The 24,144-nt window shown below is 41.7% G+C and overlaps 1 protein-coding gene across 5 annotated transcripts in view; it reads right to left on the reverse strand.

Moving 5' to 3' along the window:
- The window catches only part of Hsepi (D-glucuronyl C5-epimerase), a 230,812-nt gene that overhangs the window by 166,285 nt on the left and 40,383 nt on the right, over positions 1 to 24,144 (reverse strand). For all 5 annotated transcript variants that reach the window (XM_067110122.1, XM_067110127.1, XM_067110123.1 and 2 more), the window contains exons 5-6: positions 17,789 to 17,963; positions 8,278 to 8,389 (exon numbers count right to left, since the gene is read on the reverse strand). In XM_067110122.1, coding sequence (XP_066966223.1) covers positions 8,278 to 8,389; positions 17,789 to 17,963 — 287 coding nt within the window. The remainder of the gene's footprint in view (positions 1 to 8,277; positions 8,390 to 17,788; positions 17,964 to 24,144) is intronic.

The following is a 24,144-nucleotide window of genomic DNA, read 5'->3' on the forward strand; positions in this document are numbered from 1 at the left end:
CAGGTGGAGTGTACAGGTGTCATCAACGTCAGCTGCAGAGCAAGCTCTTCCAATCGTCCCACGAGGCCAGAAAGAAAGATGTGTCCTATGGAAACTTCTTTCTTGGGCGAGTTAGTACTAGCGCAGTCATCGATATCCATTAGAAATGTTGAAACTTCTTGGGAGAGTACCGCAGCACCGTGACAGGACAAAGCAGTGACTGATCTGGATCATCGACTACAAAGTCCAAGGGGGAGGGGCTCATGAAGAACTCGAAGCTGGCAACAAGTGCTGACGGGTATGGAGTTTGCTACGACATCCAAGGCGGAGTCGACCCACTGATCCCTATCCCTTGAATGCTAAGTCCATGAAGATCGTCTATCTTCTTCTCTAATGCCAGAGTGAGATGAGAGATGGTCTTGAGTTGTAACTCTGTCTGACGACTCTCACAAGGGCACGTGCGGTGCACGAGACAGGAACCCTAAATGAGTGTCAAATGCTGCCTGAGGAGAAAAGGGCTACTTTCAGGTGAAAGACAAGGCTGAATGTGGACAAGTCTTCACAACTGAACTGGAGAGAAGCAACTCTCGGTGAAGACGATAAGGAAGTCCGTGACCTGCTGAAGAGCGGATCTGACCAGAGAAAAAAATCCCGTCAACAACACCAACCAGCAATGATGGCTCCAATCCCTGGGCACTGCTGTAGAGGATTGATATAGATATCCAGCTATCTCTGTTGCCACTCAGCAAGAAGCCTATGCTTGCAAGGGAAGCCGGATAGTCTCTAGTCTTGAAGGCACAGGGATTGCACTGCCTGAGGAACTGCTTCATGTGTTGCTGACACAGAAGGTCGGGTCAGGTAGGAACTCTTCTTGGTGCCTCGGAAGCAGAGCTAGTAGGTCGGGCAAAAGGCGAAGTCTTCCAGCATTCATCTAAATTCGGGGTGAACAACACTTTCCTGAACACCTTGCAAATTAGACAAGTGTGAAGGGAAGATGAAGACGTCGAGGTTGTCCCACCATGCCAGCAGGCATCACTGTAGCAGTCCATAGGTCTGGTACGATGAAGCAGAATACCTGCAGACTTCTATCGAGCTGGGAGGCGAAAACAAAGTTGATAGGGAGCCCTCAAGTCGAGCAACTTCTCTGTGAAGAATTCAGTGAAGGGAGCTCTCTGTCCCCGTCACTCAATGCCAAAAGCTGAGCTTGCCTACCAATACATCCCATTGCCTGGAATGTATCTGGCTGACGGCTCTACAGAGTGCACCACAGTTCACTCGAGCACCTGCAAAATCAACCGAAGCAACAGGAGGGAAACGAGACGCCTCTTGTTCGTTGACATATGCCACTACTCTGGTGTTGTTGCCTAACAACACCCCAGAGTATCTTGAAAAACCGATCCTGAAACTCTCAGAGGGCCAGGAAACTTCCTGAGTTCCAAGATGTTGATGAGAAGGTACTTATCATCTCGGTCAGACACCTCGAAGACATCGGTCTTACAGGTGTGTGCCTATTCCCTGGTCAGTGCATCTGAAAACAGATGCATGCCACGAGAGAATATGCAGGCATAGTCAGAGGTTTCTGTCGATCAAGCACCAGCCTAATCCTCCCTATCCTTCGAGAGAGGAAAGGATTAAGAACTGGAAGCAGATTTCCTTCATTCTCCATGAAAAGAATCCAAGGTGAAGCTGACAGCTTCTGCAGCAACAACAGGACACCAAAGACAACTAGCTCTAGCTGGGCTGGCTGCTCCTGAAGTTGAGAACACTGGAGAGAAGATGGAACAGAAGTTCAATGTACGTAAGGTGACTGAGACTCGGAGGAAAACAGTTACTTCTCCTGATGGATATCCACTGCCGGGTCTCGGCTATGCTGCTGTCATACAGTCCAATGACTTAACAGTCGTTCCTTCTTCAAGGCACCACCATGAGGCAAACGCCATTTCGAGCGTTCTCCCTTCCTCTCCTCCCTCTCCCCTCTTCCCGATAGAAAGAAGGTTGAAAGATACACGCGTATACGCACTTTCTAGGAAGAGAATGAGGAAGGCTGGGTGTTCTGCGAGTGCCCTTGGAGCCTTAGACTCCTCAGGGGCTGAGGAAAGGCTAGCCTGCCATTGTCCAGAGGACAAGGCAGTTGCCCTGGCACGTTCCTTGACTACTGAGGTACCTACCTACTCTTTGTGAAAGAGAGGGGCGGAACCAAGTAAAGGTCCGTTCCTGAGGGAATGTGACGACTTGGGACTTACTAGACTGGAGATTGGAATCAGGACAGTGTCCCTCTTCTTAGTACCAGAATTGCCCACAGGTTGCTGTCTGGTGTTGGGTAGGCAAACCCACCCCCAGACTGGAACAGTCTCTAAAGGGCAGAGACCTCTTCAGGAATGATTGCACCCGAGGAGGCAAAGCCTTGAAAAAGTGAAGGATCACAGATTCATCAAGAGATTACCTGGAGGGACACCATAGCGGTGTCCTCCAGGTTTGCCGTCTTTTGCTACAAGAGGGAACACCCTTTGTGGCAAAGAGAAATAGCTAGAGATCCAAGTCTGGACAAGCCAGAGCCAGGAAAAGCTGCTAGTAGGCATAAGACCCCTCTGAGGCAAGGATTGCTTCTGTTGAGGAAGAGGAAGGGGAAGGAGCTTGATTGGGTGGTTCGACCAAAATGAACTCTTTGTCCAGGGAAATGGCAATCATCTGGTCAAGAAAGCCCTTACAGTACTGTATAGCATGCAAGGACCATGGCAGCCCCAACAAAACCCCTGCAAGCACTGAAGAGTATCACAGGGGATGCTGTGGTCCTCTCCCTGAGATCATCGTGCTGACGAATCGGCGTGTAGATCTCTGTGAAAAGAAAATCAAGGGTGTCTGCATCCAGAAGAAGAAGACCCTTGAGTCCTCCTGGGGAGCAACTCTCCTCATCTCTTCTCCTTGGAGGGATAACCGTGCCAGAACACAGAAAACCATCCTCGACTACTTGGATGTTTGGCGAGCCAATCCAAGAACTGAGCCTGAGACATAAATCCTTGTAGTGGAACTCCAATAAGAAACAAAATTCCTTGGAGTCCTCTCTATCTGACTTGCATCCCCCGGCAGCAACCAAAAGGGTTTGAGGGAAGAGGAGAGGAGATAAGCACTCCTACCTGTCCTGCCAGAAGAACCAGCAGGAGAGGCCGACCGCGGGCGACCATCAACCAAAGGTGATGATGGCAGCATGGAGGAAGAAGAACGCTAACGCCATGGGGAAGCGCTAACCTGAAGAGAGCGAAAGTTCACTTGAGCTGAGTCTCCTGAAGGAAGGAGGACCTAGACAGCATTCAGTTCGCTGAATCAGTCACTTAAACTCAATCCGGGGCTGGACACGCAAGCCAAACCACACAACCTGAGCGAGCTGAGCCGATCACGTAAACGCAACTACGGGCTGGGCGAGCAAGCCGAGCTAGTCTCAAAATGCGATCAGGGGCTGGGTGAGTGGGCTGAACCGATCCAAACAGATTAGGTAAACACGATTGGTGGCTGGGCGAGCAAGCAGGGCTGAGCCAAGCCGAGTCAAGCCGAAAAAGTTCGGCCGTGAACTAGCGCTGTCCTCAAGACATGCTTTAATCTCCTTCAAGGCCGAAGCTCCTCGAGAGGGAGGTTTAAAGGGGATTCTAGTCTGCTAACCCGAGTGCTCAAACCCACGGGTCTGAGGCACGAGTTTCGGAACTGACCAAGCACTGAAGAGGTGTTGAAACATCCAAATGTTTTGACACCTCTTGTCATGTGCCTAAACCAGACTGGAGAGTGAAAGTTGAAGAAGATGGCTACGTCTCACAGGACTTCTTCCTCAATCTCTTCTAAGGCATCTTCTACAGGATGGTGGTCAGGAAGTGCAGGAACAGCCAGGGCGGCTAAATTAAGAAGAGCAACAGGAGTAGCCCAGGTGACAGAAACACCTGCAGTAACAGGAGTGACCAAGGCAGCTGAGGCAGGAGGCACGACAGGAGCGGCCCGGCCGGCAGAAGCTTCAGGAACGTCAGCAGCAGCGACAGGGCCAACCAAGCAGCTGGGGCAGGAGGCACAGCAGGAGCGGCCTAGGACTGGCCGCCAGGGCAACAAGAGCAAAAAGACAGGAGGCACTGCAGGAGCAGACAGAACTACAGGTATGACAGGAGGTAGTGGCACAGCATACAGGAGTGCCAGAGAATGAATAGCAGTTGGTCCCCCTTGTCAGGGTACAGTGTTGACACCGATGTGGGGATCTTAGCCATTACCGTCACCGTGGTCATCGTCGAAGTATCCACTGTATGAGGGCAGCCTTCCTTCCACAGGGGAACTTCAGCTGCACCTTACAATGCTAACCTGGAGAAAAAAGAAAAAAAAAAAAAGATTAGAAAAGGGAGAATCCTCTTGCTCCGAAGAGGATTGTCCTAAGAAGTAAGAGGAGGTCCCTGAGAAAAGGTCACCTGTCCCCCTCCCGCAACCGATCTTTGCTCTCAGAGGACGAAAGAGAAATCTCTCCCGAAGGAGAGATAGCCAGATGGGAAGCTACCAGAAGGAACAAAGGGGCAGTCACCAAGGGCGCCATAAGAGGTGAATAACCTGACAATGCCTGGCAACCACCTCCTGATAAGTTCCTCCCGGCAAAGCTGCCCATGGTGCAGGGAGCAAAGAGTAACACTCGCACAAGACTGAAATTTACAGTCACGTTCCTGAACAAGGAGTGGAGGGCATGAGGCCCAAATGATAGGGGAGTGAAAATTTATGCCCTTGGCCGCTGACCCCAAGAAACACATGCTGGGGAAAGAAGGCCTTACCGCAAGGCTATCAAAATTGTGAGTTTGTATATTAAACATCAAACACACAATGTATACACAAAAAAACACAGAAGATCCCACTGGGAAAGAAGAGCTTAACGACAATCAGGCAGAGAGCTCCAAAAACACGTCTGCACAGCATGATGGCTGAAAGCAAATTTCAATGTTTACACCCAGGAAGGTGGGACTCCCACCTACCGGATAGTAGTTACTGCCTAACCACCTTGTTCAAGAATTTTAATGCCCGTTTCCAGCTTTGCTGAAGCAATTCCTAATGTAAAGGACCAATGGTTTGTATATTGTGTACAAACAAAGGGTAAGTTCAACAACAACCAGAGGGACAAAGAAAAAATGCAACAGCAGTGACCACCACCCATCAGATGCTTAGATACATGCAACTGCGAGGAAAAGGATTTTACCTTATATACTGACTTGTCATGCAGTATTCTGTAGGTTGGAAGAAATTTCATCCTATAAACTTAAATACTGACTGTTTCCTTTGTACTGTACTGTTTTAGATAACAGTATCTGGCAATACAGTATTAAACTGTACATATAAAACTTATCTTGGTAGGGATGTCTACTGTCAAAGAATATTACCAAATTTCCAACTGTAATACCCACTTTGGTTTTCTGTACAATCTTATACATCCAACTCTGGAATAATGTTTCAATTGCAAATAAATTATAAATTACCAAATAAAAAGTACTGTCCTCTGTATACTCTTTAAACAATGAAAGACTAAAAAAGATTTTCATGATGAAATTTTCAGAAAAAGTTCAGGTCAGGCCAGAGGTACTGTCTCTGCATCAGCAGATAATTATCAAAGAAACTTAAAAAAAAGATACTTGTATAATATTATCAGCTCAACTGTTTTTAATTGATTTTAAAGACTTCAACAAATGCTTTGAAGTCCTAATGTGCAATGTCCGTAATTTATATAACTTTTGATCAATTAATAAAAAAAACCATGCAAGATAAATCTTTAATGCATGAAAATAATTACCAAAACCAAATTTTACACAACATAGTCAGTCATTTTTACCATTGCATATTCTCAAGAGTATAACTCCCTTACCAATATACTGCCATCACTGTACTCTTAGCATTTACTCATTTAACCCTTAAACGCCTATTGGACGTATCATACGTCGACTAAAATTGTCTGTTGGGTGCCGAGTGGACATACCGTACGTCGACTACAAAAAATTTCAACCTTCAGTCAACTTTGACTCGACCGAAATGGTCGAAAAACGCAATTGTAAACTAAAACTCTTACATTCTAGTAATATTCAATCATGTACCTTCATTTTGCAACAAATTGGAAGTCTCTAGCACAATATTTCGATTTACGGTGAATTTTTGAAAAAAAGTTTTTTCTTACGCATGGGCGGTAACTCAGCCAAAAATTTCATAAATTCTTTCGTCATTTTGTCGTAATGTTTGCACTGTTCTATATTAGCCGTTACATAAAGTTTTATATATGAAAATGTGCACAATTTCATGTACAATACAGAAAAATACAACCCATGGTTGTAGCTTTTATCAGTTTGGAAATATTTTCAAATAAACCACGATAACTGCCAAAATTTCAACCTTCGGTCAACTTTCACTCGACCGAAATGGTAAAAAAACGCAATTTTAAGCTAAAACTCTTACATTCTAGTAATATTCAATCATTTACCTTCATTTTGCAACCAATTGGAAGTCTCTAGCACAATATTTCAATTTATGGTGAATTTTGAAAAAGCTTTTTCCCTTACGTCCGCGCCAGAAATTCTTTAAATCACGTTGTCGTAATGTTTGCACTGTTTTATATTAGTCGTTACATAAAGTTTTATATATGGAAATGTGCGCAATTTCATGTAGAATACAACGGAAAATAACTCATAGTTGTAGCTTTTATCAGTTTTGAAATATTTTCATATAAACCACGATAACTGCCAACATTTCAAGCTTCGGTCAACTTTAACTCGACCGAAATGGTAAAAAAACGCAATTATAAGCTAAAACTCTTACATCCTAGTAATATTCAATCATGTACCTTCATTTTGCAACAAACTGGAAGTCTCTAGCACAATATTTCAATTTATGGTGAATTTCTGAAAAAAAAAAAAATTTTTCCTTACATCTGCGCGCGGTAACTCGGCCGAACATCTCAGAAATTTTCGTCATGTTGTCGTAATGTTTGCATCGTTTTACATTAGTCGTTACATAAACTTTTATATATGAAAATGTGTGCAATTTCATGTAGAATACAACAGAAAATAGCTCATGGTTGTAGGTTTTATCAGTTTTGAAATACTTTCACATAAATCACGATAACTGCCAAAATTTCAACTTTCGGTCAACTTTAACTCGACCGAAATGGTAAAAAAACGCAATTGTAAGCTAAAACTCTTACATTCTAGTAATATTCAATCGTTTAACTTCATTTTGCAATAAATTGGAAGTCTCTAGCACAATATTTTGATTTATGGTGAATTTTTAGAAAAACATTTTCCTTCGTCTGCTTGGTAACTCGGCGAACATCTCAGAAATTCTTTCGTTTCGTTGTCGTAATATTTGCACCGCTTTAAATTAGTCGTTACATAAAGTTTTATATATGAAAATGTGCGCAATTTCATGTACAATACAACAAAAAATAACTCATGGTTGTAGCTCTTATCAGTTTTGAAATATTTCCATATAAATCACAATAAATAGAAAAAATTCGACTTTCGGTCAACTTTAACTCGACCGAAATGGTCGAAAACTGCAATTGTAAGCTAAAACACTTACAGTCTAGTAATATTCAATCAATTAGCTTCATTTTTCAACAAACGGGAAGTCTCTAGCACAATATTTCGATTTATGGTGAATTTTTTAAAAAAACATTTTTACGTCCACGCGTTACGAATTCATGCATCATTTTGTGATAATATTTTCTCTGTGTTGCTTTGATCGTTTTAAAATTTGTTATATACCAAAATCATCGCAATTTAGTGTACAATACAACTAAAAAAATTAACTCATTAGCTTTAACCGTTTTGCTTACAGCGCGATTTGTATACAATTATATACGTTTTTTTTTTCGCTGTCATATATTCCAATATTTATATATGATAATGATATTTTTTTTCATTTCTGATGGTTGCATACTAAACTTCAGGCAATAACAAAAAAAAATGAGCCAAAAATGAACTCTTAATCTTAAAAACTAAGCGTGCTGTGATTTTTTTAAAAAAACTTTTTTTCCGCTTCGGCGCTAACTCACCGAACGCCGCCGGCATACGGGAGACGTTTTTGTAAATAGGGCTTCGGCGTTAAAGGGTTAACATCAAAATTGTACTCTTCACTCAACAGCATAACTAAGATACTTATATATTACATAGTCACATACTGAACTTGAATCTGTAGGATCCACAAATAAAGTATGACTAAATTCGAACTTCAAGAAAGTACTAGCTACTCCTATACTGCAGTATAATGATCACGAAACAATAAGTAATCAAATTACAAAATACTTGCCTCTGAGGAAGTTGTTCTGTGAGATGCTTGCAATAATGAGATAAGCCAAACTGAGCAATCTGAATAGGATAAGTATATCCAGAACTTTGCCACTGTGTTGAAATAGGAACACCTGAAATACAAAAGAATTAAAAGTTGTGGATAAACTTAAAATAAATTGATAAACAGTTACATCATCTGGGATACATGAACGGGAAGTACTGAAGTTGTCTCAGTCTGCAACAGAAGGAAACCTAATGCATCCTTTTACCTTTGTATTTTATCATAAAAGTGCAATAAAATTCAAACACAGATTTACAATACTGCAGATATCAGCACATATAATACTGTACTGCATTTGGGCAATATCATGATATATTTCTTACACCAGGGAAAGTTTAATATGAAGATGCGATAACAATAAATTCCCTTAACAGTTCATAAACACTTTACTATTACTATAATATGCATACATTGTTCTAGTCCAGTATCAACAGATGAGCATGATCAACTTTTTTGTCAATGTCAGTACAGAGCAGTAATAAATTTACAACATGTAAGGACGTCTCGTTCTCTCTTCAGCATAATTACATAACTTATACTGCTTTCAAAATGTTGAAAAACATAAAAAAATATTTTCATAAAATTAAGTTTCATATATACTCACCAAGTAATTATGTAGCTATAGTTTCTAACTTGCATGGCAGCCTTTATTTAAAAATCGCTGTAGCACTTCGATAGTTTAGTGTAGGTGACAACCTGCCCACTAACGGGAGTACTGGAAATGACTTAGCAGAAAACCCTCATTCTGTTTGTGCCCTCATGTCCATGAGAGGGAAGGAGGGTGGGCTCTGATTCTGTTATTACTTGGTAAGTAATTTATATATGAAACTTAATTTTATAAAAATACCATTTTCATGTAAATCACTTACCAAGTAATTACATAGCTGAATCCAACATTGAATGGGGGTGGGATACTTGGATATATTCTATTCCAAAACATTAAGGCACAGTAATGACTTTGAAATAGAAAATTTGCTAGCACTGAAACAATGCTTTTCATTTCCTTATTTGGTAAGAGAGCTACTGCAGGAAATTACTGCCTCTGGTTGGTGCTCATCTTAACCTGTAGTGGCATGGTGGTATAGCCGTAGAGTGCCTCTACTTAGGTGGGAGTTTTGCAGAGAAGGATATGTCCAATGGCTAGCAAAGCATCAATAAAGCCCTTGCCCTGGGTGCAGTACCGCAATAAAAACAACCAGACAATGCTTTCACCTTCACTAAAAACACCACAACCCATCCACTGAGAATGGTGGGTACTCCAGGTACAATGTACACAATGGGTCCTGGAAATTCGACATCCTACTTCAAGGTGAAGAAAACAGTGGGAGAAAAAGAGATTCCTATGCTTCCTTCTCCAATACCATGCCAGCCACTGAAAATGGCCCCAAGGTACTGCAATTTTCAAACACTGTTTCAACTTATTTTATATAGTGAGATGCAAAGATCAGTTCACACTTCCAGTAGGCCAACTGCAGAATTAAAGTGAGGGAAATATTGTGCCTGAAAGCTAATAAGGTAGAGACTGTCCTTATGTCATGAGCTTTCACTTTAAAAGTAGGCAAAATGTCCTCCTGAATCTGAGAAAGCACCTCAGAAATTAAGTCTTTGATGAAGAGGGACAATGCATTCTTACTTAAGAGGGCGAGACGGGTTCTTGACAGAGCACCAGAGGTTACTGGATGGTCCTCTGATCTTCTCGGTCCTGCTCAGGTAATACAGTACCTTAAAGCCCTAGCACGACAAAGAACACTCTCTTCTTCCTCAGAGTCAAGGTATCCATCAAGGTTTTAATGGAGAAAGAATGGGACCAGGGCTCGGAAGGGTCCTGGTTCTTGGCTAAAAATCCAAGGATAAAGTAGCAAACTGCATCTCCTTGTGAAAAAACCTATCCTTTAATGATGGCTTGGATCTTGCTAATATGATAGCAGTAGCCAAGGCCATGAGGAAGAGAGCCGTAAGGTTTCTCTGAGAAGAGGAATGAAGGGATTCAAAAGAGGGACCTGTCAGCCACTTCAACATTACATGCAGGTTCCAGGAGACTGGGTCTTTGTTTCTTTGTTTAGACGTACGTATCAAAGGACCTGATGAGGCTGTTAAGATTTGGGACTGATCCAAGATTCAGGACCCGTCTTTAAACACTGAGCTAAACACAGCTTGACATCCCTGAATGGTGGATGACGAGAGATTCCTAGATCTCCTTGGATAAAGAAGGAAATCCAAAATTTGGGTCACAGATGTTTCAGAAGAAGAGATACTGAGTCTGAGACACCAGATTCAGAAAATCACCCATTTGGCCTGGAAGACGCAGCTAGGAAATCAACGCCTGAATCTTGCAATCGCCTCTGCAGCGCGTCTTGAAAACACTTCCACTCTGACAAGCTTCCGGACAGCCTGAATCCCGTCAGGGCAAGAGCAGACAACCCTTTGGCGTCTCTCAAAGTGAGGTTGTCTGAGTATACAGTTTTTAGGGGAAGGAGTCTCAGAAAGTCCCCCCACAACTCCAGCAGGTCCTGGAACCATTCTTTCATGGGCCAGAACAGGCTATGAGATTATCTTAATGTTGTGATGAGCCCAAGACTTGTTCAGCACTTCCCTAACCATTTTGAAGGGTGGAAAGGTGTAGTGTCCATAGAGGACCAATCTTGCAACATGGCATTTGTTGCCGATGCTAGAGGGTCCGGGGCCTGAGAGCAAAAGAGAGGAAGGTGATGGTTCCTTGAGGTGGCAAACAGGTCCAATGTCGGCCTGCCCCACAGTACCGCAGATTCCATTAGACCATGGGATCCAAGGTGGGTAGGACCTACTTTTCAGCAGCTCAGTTTGTCTGCCAGATTATTTAGCTTGCCCTGAATAAGCTGAGTGACTAGACTCACTTGATTTGATCTGCTGACAGTAGAAGGTCTCTTGCTGTCTGGCAGAAAGAAAATGAGCGAGTGCTGCCTCGCTTTTGTATGTACGTTTAGGGCTGTGGTATTATCTGAATGGACTACCAGTCTTGTGAGCTAGGGTCAAGAAGCACTGAAGCCTTAAGTGAATTGCTTTCAACTCTCTGACACTGATGTGAAGGTTCTGTTCCTCTGGTGACCATGTCCCGGAAACTTCCCAGTTCCCCAAGAACTGAGGAGTCTGAATAGAAGACTAGGTCTGGGCTCAGAGGATGAAGGGTTTTCCTTCTGAAAGTCTACGTTCGGACTGCCACCACTGCTGGTCCAACTTGATCTCTGAGTTTATGGGAAAAGTGTAGGTGTCCGGCTGTGTTTCCCTGTCCCAGTTAGTCTTGAGAACGAATGCAAAACTCTCCTAAGAAGTTTGCCTAACTTGATGAACGTCTTGATGGATGACAGAGTCCCCAGTAGGCTCATCCACAGATAGGCTGAGCAAGACAAAGGGGCTAGAAACTTGTGGACCATCTGAAGGTAGCTGGCAATTTTCTGGGCAGATGGAAAAGCCTGAAAAGTCTGAGAATTAAGACCCATCCCCAAATAGAGCAACTCTTGCGACATGGCCAACTGGGACTTCTGAAGGTAGATGATAATTCCCAGTTCCTGAGAGAGATGTTCAAGTCCTTCGTGCACTTTTCCCTCGAAGGGGATTGAAGAGGCAAGTTGTCCAGATATAGACTGATGTTTATGTCTATTAAATGCAGTCATTTTGCTATAGGAGCGAGGACTTGAGGAGCTGTAGACAGGCCGAAGCATAGAGCCCAAGCCTGGAAGTTTTAGCTGGCAACAGGCGCTTAGAAACTGTTGCCGGGTACTCTGAAAGGAGACAGGTGTTTAGACACTGACGTGGGGTGCCTGAGAGTGTGTCCTGCAAGACACACATCAGATACTTCCTGGAGTTTGGATGGACGGGGAAGTGGAAGCATGTGTCCTGCATATCCAAGGTTATCATCCCAATTGCCCTGGTGAATGGATGAAAGGAATGACTGGTTCATCTCCATCTGAACTTTGTCTGCCAGACGAAGAGACTGAGGGCACTTACGTTGAGGACTGGTCTCCAAATTCTAATGGTTTGGGGACCACAAACAGACGGTAGCAGAAGCCCTCTGAGTTAATGTCCTTGACTTCTTCTGTAACTCTTTTGAAGGAGAGAGACCTCCTCCAAAAGGGCCAAATGTTTTCCCGAGCCTTTTGAGTACTCCGTCAAAATGATGGAGAAGGTACTAAACAAAATGGAGAAGCCCTTCCTCAGAACCTTGACAATCCACTATTCTGTCCCTCTGATATTCCACTTCTCCCAAAACTTGAGAAGACTGGCTCCTACTTGTGCACGGAGGACCTCTTCCTCAGTTTTTGGGCAAGGACTTGAGCTCCTCTTGCTAGTTCTGGCTGAGAAGCAGACACTGAAGTGGGTCCTAGACTGGACTTGGGCTTCCTCACATGAAAGGGATGTTGCTGGAGAGGAGAGTGTCCTGGGAACAAACATGGACGAATCCTTGGGGCGTTTGGAAGAATGTGCCAGAAGATTGTAAGTCGACTTCTATTGGAGGTCCAACTTCTGGGCCTGAGTGACTCCTTCAGAGGAACATGAGCACCAAAAAACTCTTCTTCAAAACCCCCAAAGAGAAAAGAGCTGCAAATTCAAGAGAGCCATCCCCGATGGTCTTTTCTGCACAAGAAAGGACTCCTGGCCAGTCTAAGGTGAAGTCTCCAACAAAATCATTGCAATCTTCAATCTTCTTGGCTAGCATTCTCACCATCCTTAGAAAGAAACTGAAAGTTTCAAACAACTCAAAGAGGTCTTTGATAAGGAGGTCAAGCTCTGCTGACAGAAAACAATTTTTACCGATGAAAATGCCGAGCGTCAGGAAGGACCTTCCCTGGTGGCATAGGAGAGAAACCTCCTCGGATTAAACACAAGGGAGGAAAGACGAAGGAAGCCTTTCCTTACCCCCTCTTAGCAGAAAACCAAACTTAAATCTCATTGAGCGCCTTCCTAGAAGACGAGGAAAGCACCATTGTGGGGAGCCTAAGTCTGTCATCTGGATGGCTTCTCATCAGGAAGGTCTAGGTAGATGGGACCGGGGCTAGCTGAAGCCCAAAAAGAGTACGAAAGCTTTCCCGCAAATACTGAAGGATAGCTGCATAGACTATGAGACCTGCAGTCGGAAACGGGCACTTGGCACTCTGAGCAGGAGATTGATACTGAAGAGTTGGCGCCAGGGGCTTGGGAGCTGGCGCCAGGAACTCTGAAGTGGGTGCCGGGAGCTGGCACTGGGCGCTCAGAAAGTGGCAGCGGACACTCAGGAGCTGGCGCTGGCAGCTGGCGCCGGGCACTTGGGAACAGGCGCTGGGAGCTTGGAAGTGGGTGCCAGGTGCTTGGCAACTGGTGCTGGGAGCTCGGAAACTGGCGGTGGCCACTCGGGAGCTGGTGTTGGGCGCTTGTGAGATGGGAGCTTGAACGAAGACAAAGGACGCCTGAGAGGGATCATTGGGTGCTTGGGGGTCAAATAATGGTGTCCAACAGAAGTACACTCAGGAGAGAAATACTCTGGACTGTCCCATGTGCTGCAGGAAGTTGAGGACTGTGCCCGGTTCCTTAAACCGCTAACTGGGGAGCAGAGAGAAGCAGCCAGCATCGCCTGCATGCCTCTTCAACGGATGACACGAATCTAGAAAGAGAAAGCGCTTGTGGCACTTCCAAGTCCGAGCTGGAGTCTTGAGAGTCGCATGACAACTGATGCACATCCATAGAGACGCCTTTCTAATGGCTATCTGTCGAAGCCTGAGAGCGATCAACAGGCTCAACTGAAGGGGCGAGTACCCATGGGCAAACCTCACCGGCCTCCCTTGGATCTCCAGTATGTCTTCTCCCAGGTTTAGGGGAGATTGACAGGGGCCTTTGTCTAGAACTGGCAAGATAAGCAGCCACCCCCTTCACTTGCATAACACTTTCTCCTGTCAAGATGCCTTTCCAGTGGCTGTCTGCCGACACCTGGAAATGCACAACAGGTTTGACTGAGGGGGCAACTACCCATGAGCCAACCCCCCTCACCTCCACTGGACTTTTGCTATGTATTCTCCCAGGTTTAGGGTAGTATGACAGTGACTTTGGTCTAGGAGAACCAAGGGACAAGTAGCCACCTCCTCCACTTGCACAACACTATCACTTGTCACTTTTCAGGAAGCGGTGCTGTCTGAATATGTTTCCCATAAATGCCTTCAGTGACACACCTAACTCTGCCACTGTATTCACGTGTAGGATAATTTTCTTGTGAAACCTAGACTCTTAGACTGGCAATGGCATCCGGTTCAGAAGTAAGGGAGCCAGGCGTAGGGTAGGTGGATTAAAAGTAGGAGGGCTAGTAGGAGAAAAATTAGGAAGAGAGGAAGAACGAACAGCAGAGATATCTTCTAACCTAGGCTAGAGTAGAATACTAGGCTAGGGGAAGCTTGTTTCTAGGCTCTAGAGGCTGCTTTCCTTTTTCTATACCTCTCTAACTTGTCTAGTTGAGATTAAGTACCTTATACTCTTGCTAATCATTACATTTAGCAAAAGTTTTCTCCCTACTATATTTCTGCCTACTACATTCACTGCAAACTGTATAAGAATCATATGAAGATTTAATTAATCTGGTTTGCAACCTTCACTACCATAGCAAAACTAGGTGAACCTGAATCTGACATAATAATAACCAAAGAACTAGAAAAAATGATCCTGAAAGCTGTCAAAGCTTGACAGCTACTCAAATAAGCGATAATACAGTACCTCACCGATATCCAGCCATACAACCGAAAATCAGCAAACAAAAGCTACTGCAACCCCCCAATGTTACTTGAGAGCCAGCACAAACAGAATGAGGTTTTCTGCTAAGTCATTTCCAGTGTTCCCGTTAGTGAGGGCTTATCGAAGTGCTACTGCAGTCTTGGTAAGTTACTTATATGAAATCAACCTTTTATATTCCCTTGCATACAGGCCCTTACATGTGAATATAATAGCAACAATGAATACTCAAGTCTCCAAATGAATTTTAATTGGGTGCCATTAAAAATGTGAAAAGCACCTCCCTTCATTTTTAGTGAGTGCTAAAACAGATCAAATTCCTTCCTGTTTATGATCTAAAAAAATTGTAATAGACTTGAACTTCATGCTATATACAATAAAAAAATAATTAAAACATAAGGTAACTGTAGTTTTATTAACCCTTAAACGCTGAGCTTCTATTTACATAAACGTCTCCCGTATGCCGGCGGCGTTCAGTGAGTTAGCGCCGAAGCGGAAAAAAAGTTTTTTTCAAAAAATCACAGCACGCTTAGTTTTTAAGATTAAGAGTTCATTTTTGGCTAATTTTTTTGTCATTGCCTGAAGTTTAGTATGCAACCACCAGAAATGGAAAAAAAATCATTATCATATATAAATATTGAAATATATGACAGCGCAAAAAAAAGTTTTCATATATAATTTTATACAAATCGCGCTGTGAACAAAACGGTTAAAGCTAATGGGTTATTTTGTTTTTCTTTGTATTGTACACTAAATTGCGATGATTTTGGTATATAACAAATTGTAAAACGATCAAAGCAACACAGAGAAAATATTATCACAAAATGATGCATGAATTAAATAACGAAAGCGGACGTAAAAAACGTTTTTCAAAAATTCACCATAAATCGAAATATTGTGCTAGAGACTTCCCGTTTGTTGAAAAACGAAGCTAATTGATTGAATATTACTAGACTGTAAGTGTTTTAGCTTTCAATTGCAGTTTTCTACCATTTCGGTCGAGTTAAAGTTGACCGAAAGTTGAATTTTTTCTATTTATCGTGATTTATATGAAAATATTTCAAAACTGATAAAAGCTACAACCATGAGTTATTTTCTGTTGTATTGTACATGAAATTGCACACATTTTCATATATAAAACTTTATGTAACGACTAATATAAAACTGTGCAAATATTACGACAACGTGACGAAAGAATTTCTGAGATGTTCGGCCGAGTTACCGCGCAGACGTAAGGAAAATGTTTTTTTCAAAAATTCACCATAAATTGAAATATTGTGCTAGAGACTTCCAATTTATTGCAAGATGAAGGTAAACGATTGAATATTACTAGAATGTAAGAGTTATCGTGATTTATGTGAAAATAATTCAAAACTGATAAAAGCTACAACCATGAGCTATTTTCTGTTGTATTCTACATGAAATTGCACACATTTTCATATATAAAAGTTTATGTAACGACTAATGTAAAACGATGCAAACATTACGACAACATGACGAAAGAATTTCCGAGATGTTCGGCCAAGTTACCGCGCGCAGACGTAAGGAAAAAGTGTTTTTTTTTCAGAAATTCACCATAAATCGAAATATTGTGCTAAAAACTTCCAGTTTGTTGCAAAATGAAGGTACATGATTGAATATTACTAGAATGTAAGAGTGTTAGCTTATAATTGCGCTTTTTTACCATTTCGGTTGAGTTAAAGTTGACCGAAGGTTGAAATTTTGGCAGTTATCGTGATTTATATGAAAATATTTCAAAACTGATAAAAGCTACAACCATGAGTTATCTTCTGTTGTATTCTACATGAAATTGCACACATTTTCATATATAAAACTTTATGTAACGACTAATATAAAATGGTGCAAACATTACATGACAACGTGATGAAAGAATTTCTGGCGGACGTAAGGAAAAAGTTTTTTCAAAAATTCACCATAAATCGAAATATTGTGCTAGAGACTTCCAATTGGTTGCAAAATGAAGGTAAATGATTGAATATTACTAGAATGTAAGAGTGTTAGCTTACAATTGCGTTTTTTTACCATTTTGGTCACGTGAAAGTTGACCGAAGGTTGAAATTTTGGCAGTTATCGTGGTTTATATGAAAATATTTTCAAACTGATAAAAGCTACAACCATGGGTTGTATTTTGCTGTATTTTACATGAAATTGCACACATTTTCATATATAAAACTTTATGTAACGGCTAACATAGAACAGTGCAAAAATTACGACAAAATGACGAAAGAATTTCTGAAATTTTTGGCGAGTTACATGTGATGGGCGTAAGAAAAAGTTTTTAAAAAATTCACCATAAATCGAAATATTGTGCTAGAGACTTACAATTTGTTGCAAAATGAAGGTACATGATTGAATATTACTAGAATGTAAGAGTTTTAGCTTACAATTGCGTTTTTCAACCATTTCGGTCGAGTCAAAGTTGACCGAAGGTTGAAATTTTTTATAGTCGACGTACGGTATGTCCACTTGGCACCTAACAGACAATTTTAGTCGACGTATGATACGTCCAGTAGGCGTTTAAGGGTTAATATAACTATCTATAGTGTTAAATCAACAGAAATTTATTTTTATCTATATGTAAGTGCAAACTGTGCCATAAAACTTTGAAAACTGACAGATTCTACATAGTCACTGAATGACCAAGATAAAAAGCAATTATCCATCCCTGAAACTAAAATGAATATCCCACTTCATATGACTCAGATTTGTGCATTTTCCTTACCTTCTGTTGCTGAGACACACTTAACCCTTTCACGAGCCTCAACATTGTACAGCTCAAAGTTAAGGAATGTTCCAGTTGGATTATAAAGTCCCTGAGGCTCATAAACTCTGCTGTAACTGTGTGACCATTCAAACACATCTGAACCATCACTCTTCTGATCTATCCTTCCATACACCTGTAACACAAAAATACAATGAGTTTGCAAAATCTCAAAAATATGTTTCATGGAGAGACGAACTTTTAGATGTTAGATGACAGGATTTGAGATTAACACTAGATGTTAGACAAGGAATTAATGTAAAGTACCATAAAGAAATTATTTACGCTCATTTATGGTACATGGCACTATAATAACTTGGATGAAGCTGCAAAGGCAAGACTTTTATTCGTAAAAATCTGCACTAAAGTAAATTTAATAATCATTAAAACTAGATCAAAAGGATTTTAAAGTACGTACTAACAAAAAAATCCCTTCTCTCCCTCTCACTCTCTCACACATACATAGAAAAGAAGACATCAAAATGATATTTTTATGATAAAATAAGGCTTTATATATACTTAACAAGTAATTACATATCTACTAGCTTCTACCAAGGCAGTCTATTAAGATTCAAATTTTGCGGCAGCTCTACCATCATTTGTGTAGGTGACAAGGCCTTGTCCACATTAGGGACTGATAGATATAACTCAGTAGAGAGCTTAAATTTGTTTGAGGCCTGATGTCCATCTAAGGGGAGGAGGGAGGGATCTGATTATATAAATACTTGGTAAGTATATATAAAACCTTATTTTATCATAAAAATATAATTTTTATTTAAGTGACTTACCAAGTAATTACATAGCTGATTCCACATTGAAAGGAGGTGGGATACATGGACATATTCTACTCCAAACATTAATAAAAGTAATGACTTTGAAATAGAAAGGCCGCTAGCATTGGTACAATGCTTGCTGTTCCTAACCTGGTAGGAAAGCTACAGAGGACCCCCGCTTATTCGCAGTCCAGCAATAGCGTATTTTTTCTGATGCATTTTTTCCATAAATCGTGGAAAATTTGGTAATTCGTGGATTTTTTCGTCGAAAAATATTAACTGATTACTGTATTTTCATGTTATTTTTGTGATTAAATATATTTTTTTATCATAAAAATTATTTTAGTCACAAAAATAACATAAAAATAGGCAGTGCATTTTTAGAGGGGCATTCGGTGTTTCAGCTATTAAAATACAGTTACAGTAAACCTGCTGTATTCGCAGGGGATGCGTACCACGCTCCCCCGCGAATAGGTAAAATCCGCAAATACTTAAAACCCTGCTAAAAACACTTAGAATTGCCTATTTGGACAGTTCAAGAACTGTCTGTTTTGATAGTTCAAACAGAAAAAAAACAAAATGTTTATACAGGTATTATCTTACTTACGATGGGGTTAGGTTCCAAAAAACCCGTTTGTTGGAAAAAACGTATCTTGAATATAGCCTAGCCTATACTAGGGTATTTAGTACCATGTATACATACAGTAAACCCCTGTATTCACGGGGGATGCGTACCACAGCCCCAGTGAATAGCTAAAATCCGTGAATACTTTACTTAAAACCCCTCTAAAAACACTTAGGACTGCCTATTTTGATAGTTCAAACACAAAAAACTCAGTAATTAGTAAGTATTTCTCAGTGAAAAGTACTGCGAATGGGCGAATGTTCTGCGAATAATTTTGTATACAAGTTTCATAGAGAAATCTGCGGATAGGCGAGTCCGCAAATCGTGAGAACGCAACTGCAGAGGGGTTTACTGTACTGTATATGGTGGCCTAGCCTACACTATAAAGTATACAGTACTCTATACATGCACGGTATACGGTATAGTAATTATTACCATCAGCTAATTCTGGAGGTTCATGCAGACTGACTTATGATAATTCAATACAAAGAGGAACTGAATAACAAACAAGAATTTGTTTAGCCTGCACTATGGTATATCGTATACATATATGGCAGTCTAGCCTACATTATACTGTGCTCTATATTCACACATTAATATCATGTTATACAAACGTCAACATAACGAATATGCATCTTTTCCATGGATCTTTTAAAATGTTATGCTTTACTTCACTGTATCCAATAATATTGTATACAGTGTATTCTTATATTGCTTTTGTATTATAAATTGCAATAGTGATCAATGTTTTGGTTTGGAAATCGATTACATGGAAAGTTTATTTCGCCATTGCTTCTGTAAGAGCCCCGACGCTGTCTCTTCCAAACACGTGTGTGTTCGTGTGTTCGTCGATCGTCATCATCGGAGTCGACAGGACAAAACAGGAGCATCTCATCTTCTTTCTCTACAGGAATGCGATTTCAACCATACAATATTTCCGTCTGTTTCTCCTTAAGCATTGTTGTCTTAATGTATGTACAATCACCACTACTTGCATTGCCATGCAAGCATTCTAATCATGTACTCATAATGTTCCAACGAATCTTCTGTATCAAACTGTGTGTATGTTTCTGTTTGTGAAGATGCCAAAGGTCTCTCCATTTCACATTTATTATGCTATTGCATTGTATCCATTAATCTGTCTTGAATCTCATGCAATTGGCCATATGTAGAATTTCCTGACCCTTCCACTGATGTATGTTTCATCACCGTATGTTAATCATGTCTCTTGATATCGCCATCTGTTTGTCTGCCGACAAACACAGATGTCTGAACCTTTATGTCCGTTTTACCTGTCTGTGTGTAGACGCTACATTACCGCTTCGCACACGTCAATAACATCTTCCAAGATTCTGTACATTTATCTCAGTAAGGAACAACCAATAAACCAGTTAACACCCAGCCATTATGTCGCTCATTCCCAGTCCTTACACTGGTGACCCGGAGTGACTCGAAGGACCCGGCCGACCCAAGATGACGACCCACGCGGCGATTGACCCTTCGCCGCCTTGCTGTTTCCCGCCGTTCCTGAGTTCTCAGTATTAGTCCGACCCTCCGAGATGACCCACTCCACCACCGGGCCCCTGGATACCTCCTCCAGGAAACCTGAAGCGCCCCCCTTTTCGTACTGGGCTGGACGAGCTGACCAACGAAGGACCAGCCACGTCATCCTTCAGCCTGCTGCCGCCCCTCTCGAGCTGGCTACCAGGATCAGCCGCCGTCATCCTTCAGCCCTCGAGCCGGCCACCGAAGGATCATCCGGCGTCACCCTTCAACCAGCTCCCGTCCTCCTCGAGCTCCTGCTGGTCGGTGCCGCCCTTCAGCCTCCTACCCGCCCCAGCCCAAGCCCTTCGAGCCAACTACAATTGTCGCCAAGACAATTTCCGCATCGATGCCTCGCTTGTGGGGAACATTGTAAGAGCCCGTCGCCCGACGCCGTCTCTTCAAACAATCAGACGTTACACACGTCTTGGGGGAGAGTACTTGTAAGAGCCCCGACGCTGTCTCTTCCAAACACGTGTGTGTTCGTGTGTTCGTCGATCGTCATCATCGGAGTCGACAGGACAAAACAGGAGCATCTCGTCTTCTTTCTCTACAGGAACGCGATTTCAACCATACAATATTTCCGTCTGTTTCTCCTTAAGCATTGTTGTCTTAATGTATGTACAATCACCACTACTTGCATTGCCATGCAAGCATTCTAATCATGTACTCATAATGTTCCAACGAATCTTCTGTATCAAACTGTGTGTATGTTTCTGTTTGTGAAGACGCCAAAGGTCTCTCCATTTCACATTTATTATGCTATTGCATTGTATCCATTAATCTGTCTTGAATCTCATGCAATTGGCCATATGTAGAATTTCCTGACCCTTCCACTGATGTATGTTTCATCACCGTATGTTAATCATGTCTCTTGATATCGCCATCTGTTTGTCTGCCGACAAACACAGATGTCTGAACCTTTATGTCCGTTTTACCTGTCTGTTGTGTAGACGCTAATTACCGCTCGCACACGTCAATAACATCTTCCAAGATTCTGTACATTTATCTCAGTAAGGAACAACCAATAAACCAGTTAACACCCAGCCATTATGTCGCTTATTCCCCAGTCCTTACACTTCTAGTTAGCATAAATGAATCTCTAGATTCTTTACTTATATGGAGCAAGGTTATTTTTTGTTACATGAGGTGTTTTTAAGTCAAAATATAACTCAAATATGTTTTGTTGTGAATTTAATTTAGCTATTTTTTTTGTTAATAGATGACGTTGGCCATTTGGGGCATATCTGTTTTGTGTAAAAAACCAAGATTCCGTTCACTATTTTCACTTGATTTCATCATAATATGAGCTTTACGTATTTATCTTTTATTGGCGTGCAAACAGCAGTAATATGTGCTCTTTCATGACCAGTAGTTTTGATTAAAATGCTTTCTCTCCAACTTTATTTAAGGTAGAGTTTCAACCACATTGCCAATGCAAGATAATTTATAGCCATTAGCAGCTTGAACATTGTTCTCTCAGCTTCAGGTACAACTTGCAGCTTAAATTTTTCAGTATATTTCCTTGCCGATCTTTTATCGTCATTTGTAGCATAACTATGGTAATTATTTATTACTGTACAATGCTTGAAATACAAGCAAAACAGCTGTTGTTATCTGATTCGGTTATCAGCAAACAACAGTTTCTCATTCGGTTGTTTATGGCTATCCGCATTTACGCAAGAATATAACATCACTAACACTATTTTTATCATTCTCGTTTACTTTTTTAACTAGAAGATGGGATAAAGAGATGGAAGAAAAGAAGTTGGTCTATTGTAATTTGGTCTCTCTCGCTGCCTGATTGTCCTCTGCTGCCCATGTCCGCGGGAAATTTAAAAATATTTTAAATAAAATTATCGTAAGGCGAATGATCGTATTTTAATAGTTTTATCATAAAAAATGCATTTAGTCATGAAAATACAGCAATTAGTGAATATTTCTCAGTGAAAAATACAGCGAAACGGCATATTTTCCGCAAATAATGTGTATATATGTTCTAAAGAGAAATCCACAAATTGGTGTCTGTGAATTGTGAGAACGCGAATACCGGGGGAGTTTTATAAGCGTTTTTCGAGGGGTCCCATTATATTATGGATTTTCGGTATTTGCAGGGGGTTGTGGTACCTAACCCCTGCGAACACTGGGGGTCCAATGTATTGCAGGTGGGTACTGCCTTTAGTCGGTGCTCATCTTAACCTGTAGAGGGCATGGCAGTATGGCCAAGAATTGTCCCTACTTCAGTGGGTACTTTGCAGCCATGGAAGTTCACCGATGGTTGTCAAAGATTAAAAAGGGTGCCCTTGCCCTGGGCGTAGACTAGAATAAAATACAATGCTGTCACCTACACTGGAATAAAAACCACCATCCCAACCGCTAAAAACTGGAGGGTACTCTGGGCATGATGTCCCCCGGCTTCCCTTTGACTCAACACCTTACATCAAGATGAGAGGAAAGAAGAGGAACAGAGAGCCCCCTATGCTTACTTTCCCAACATCATGCCCACCATGGATAAACGATCCAAAGTACAACAATTTTCGAGCACAGTTTCTACACTTTTAAGGCAATGTGGAACGAAGACTGACCTACACTTCCAAAATGTTGATTGCAGAATAGCCTCCAGAGATGGCCCGAACCTCATGAGCCTCCACCTTAAAGGATGGTAAGACATCCTCTTGAACCTGAGTGTGTGCCTCGGTAATCAAACTTCTTAGAAAAAGAAAAGAAAAAGCATTCTTCGACAGGGGACGTGAAGGATTCCTCACAGAGCACTGAAGGTCCTCTGATCCTTTCTGTCCTTTGAAGGTAGCACCCCAAGGCTCTCACAGGACAAAGAAGTCTTTCGTCTTCCTCTGGTCCGAGGATGTCCATTAAGTTCCTAATGATGAGCGAGTGAGGCCATGGCTTGGAAACATCCTCATTCTTGGTGAGAAAACAATGAGAGAGAAAGTATACTGTGTTCCCATGCGAAAAACCTACTTGTTTGTTGAAGGCTTGCAGTACACTAATGCGTTTGGTGGTTGCCAATGCCACGAGGAAGAGAGTCTTCTTGGTGAGGTTCTTAAAAGAGGCCACGTGGAGAGGTTTGAAGGTGGGGCCTGAGACCCATTTCAGAACATCTAAATTCCAGGAGACTATGCCAGGCTTTTCTTGTTTGGAAGTTTCAAAGGATCTGATGAGTTCGCCGAGATCTTGGTTTGAGGACAGACTCAGGCCTCTATGCTTAAACACCAGAGAAAGCATTGACCTATACCCCTTGATAGTGGAGGGAGCCAGCTTCCTGGTAGTCCTCAAGAAAAGCAAAACATCTACAATCTGGCTTATACAGGTCTCAGAAGAAGGGATGTTATTTTGGCTGCACCATCTGAAAACTGTCC

This window comes from Macrobrachium rosenbergii, chromosome 10 (assembly GCF_040412425.1).
Source record: "Macrobrachium rosenbergii isolate ZJJX-2024 chromosome 10, ASM4041242v1, whole genome shotgun sequence".
In the NCBI taxonomy this organism is placed as follows: Eukaryota; Metazoa; Arthropoda; class Malacostraca; order Decapoda; family Palaemonidae; genus Macrobrachium; species Macrobrachium rosenbergii.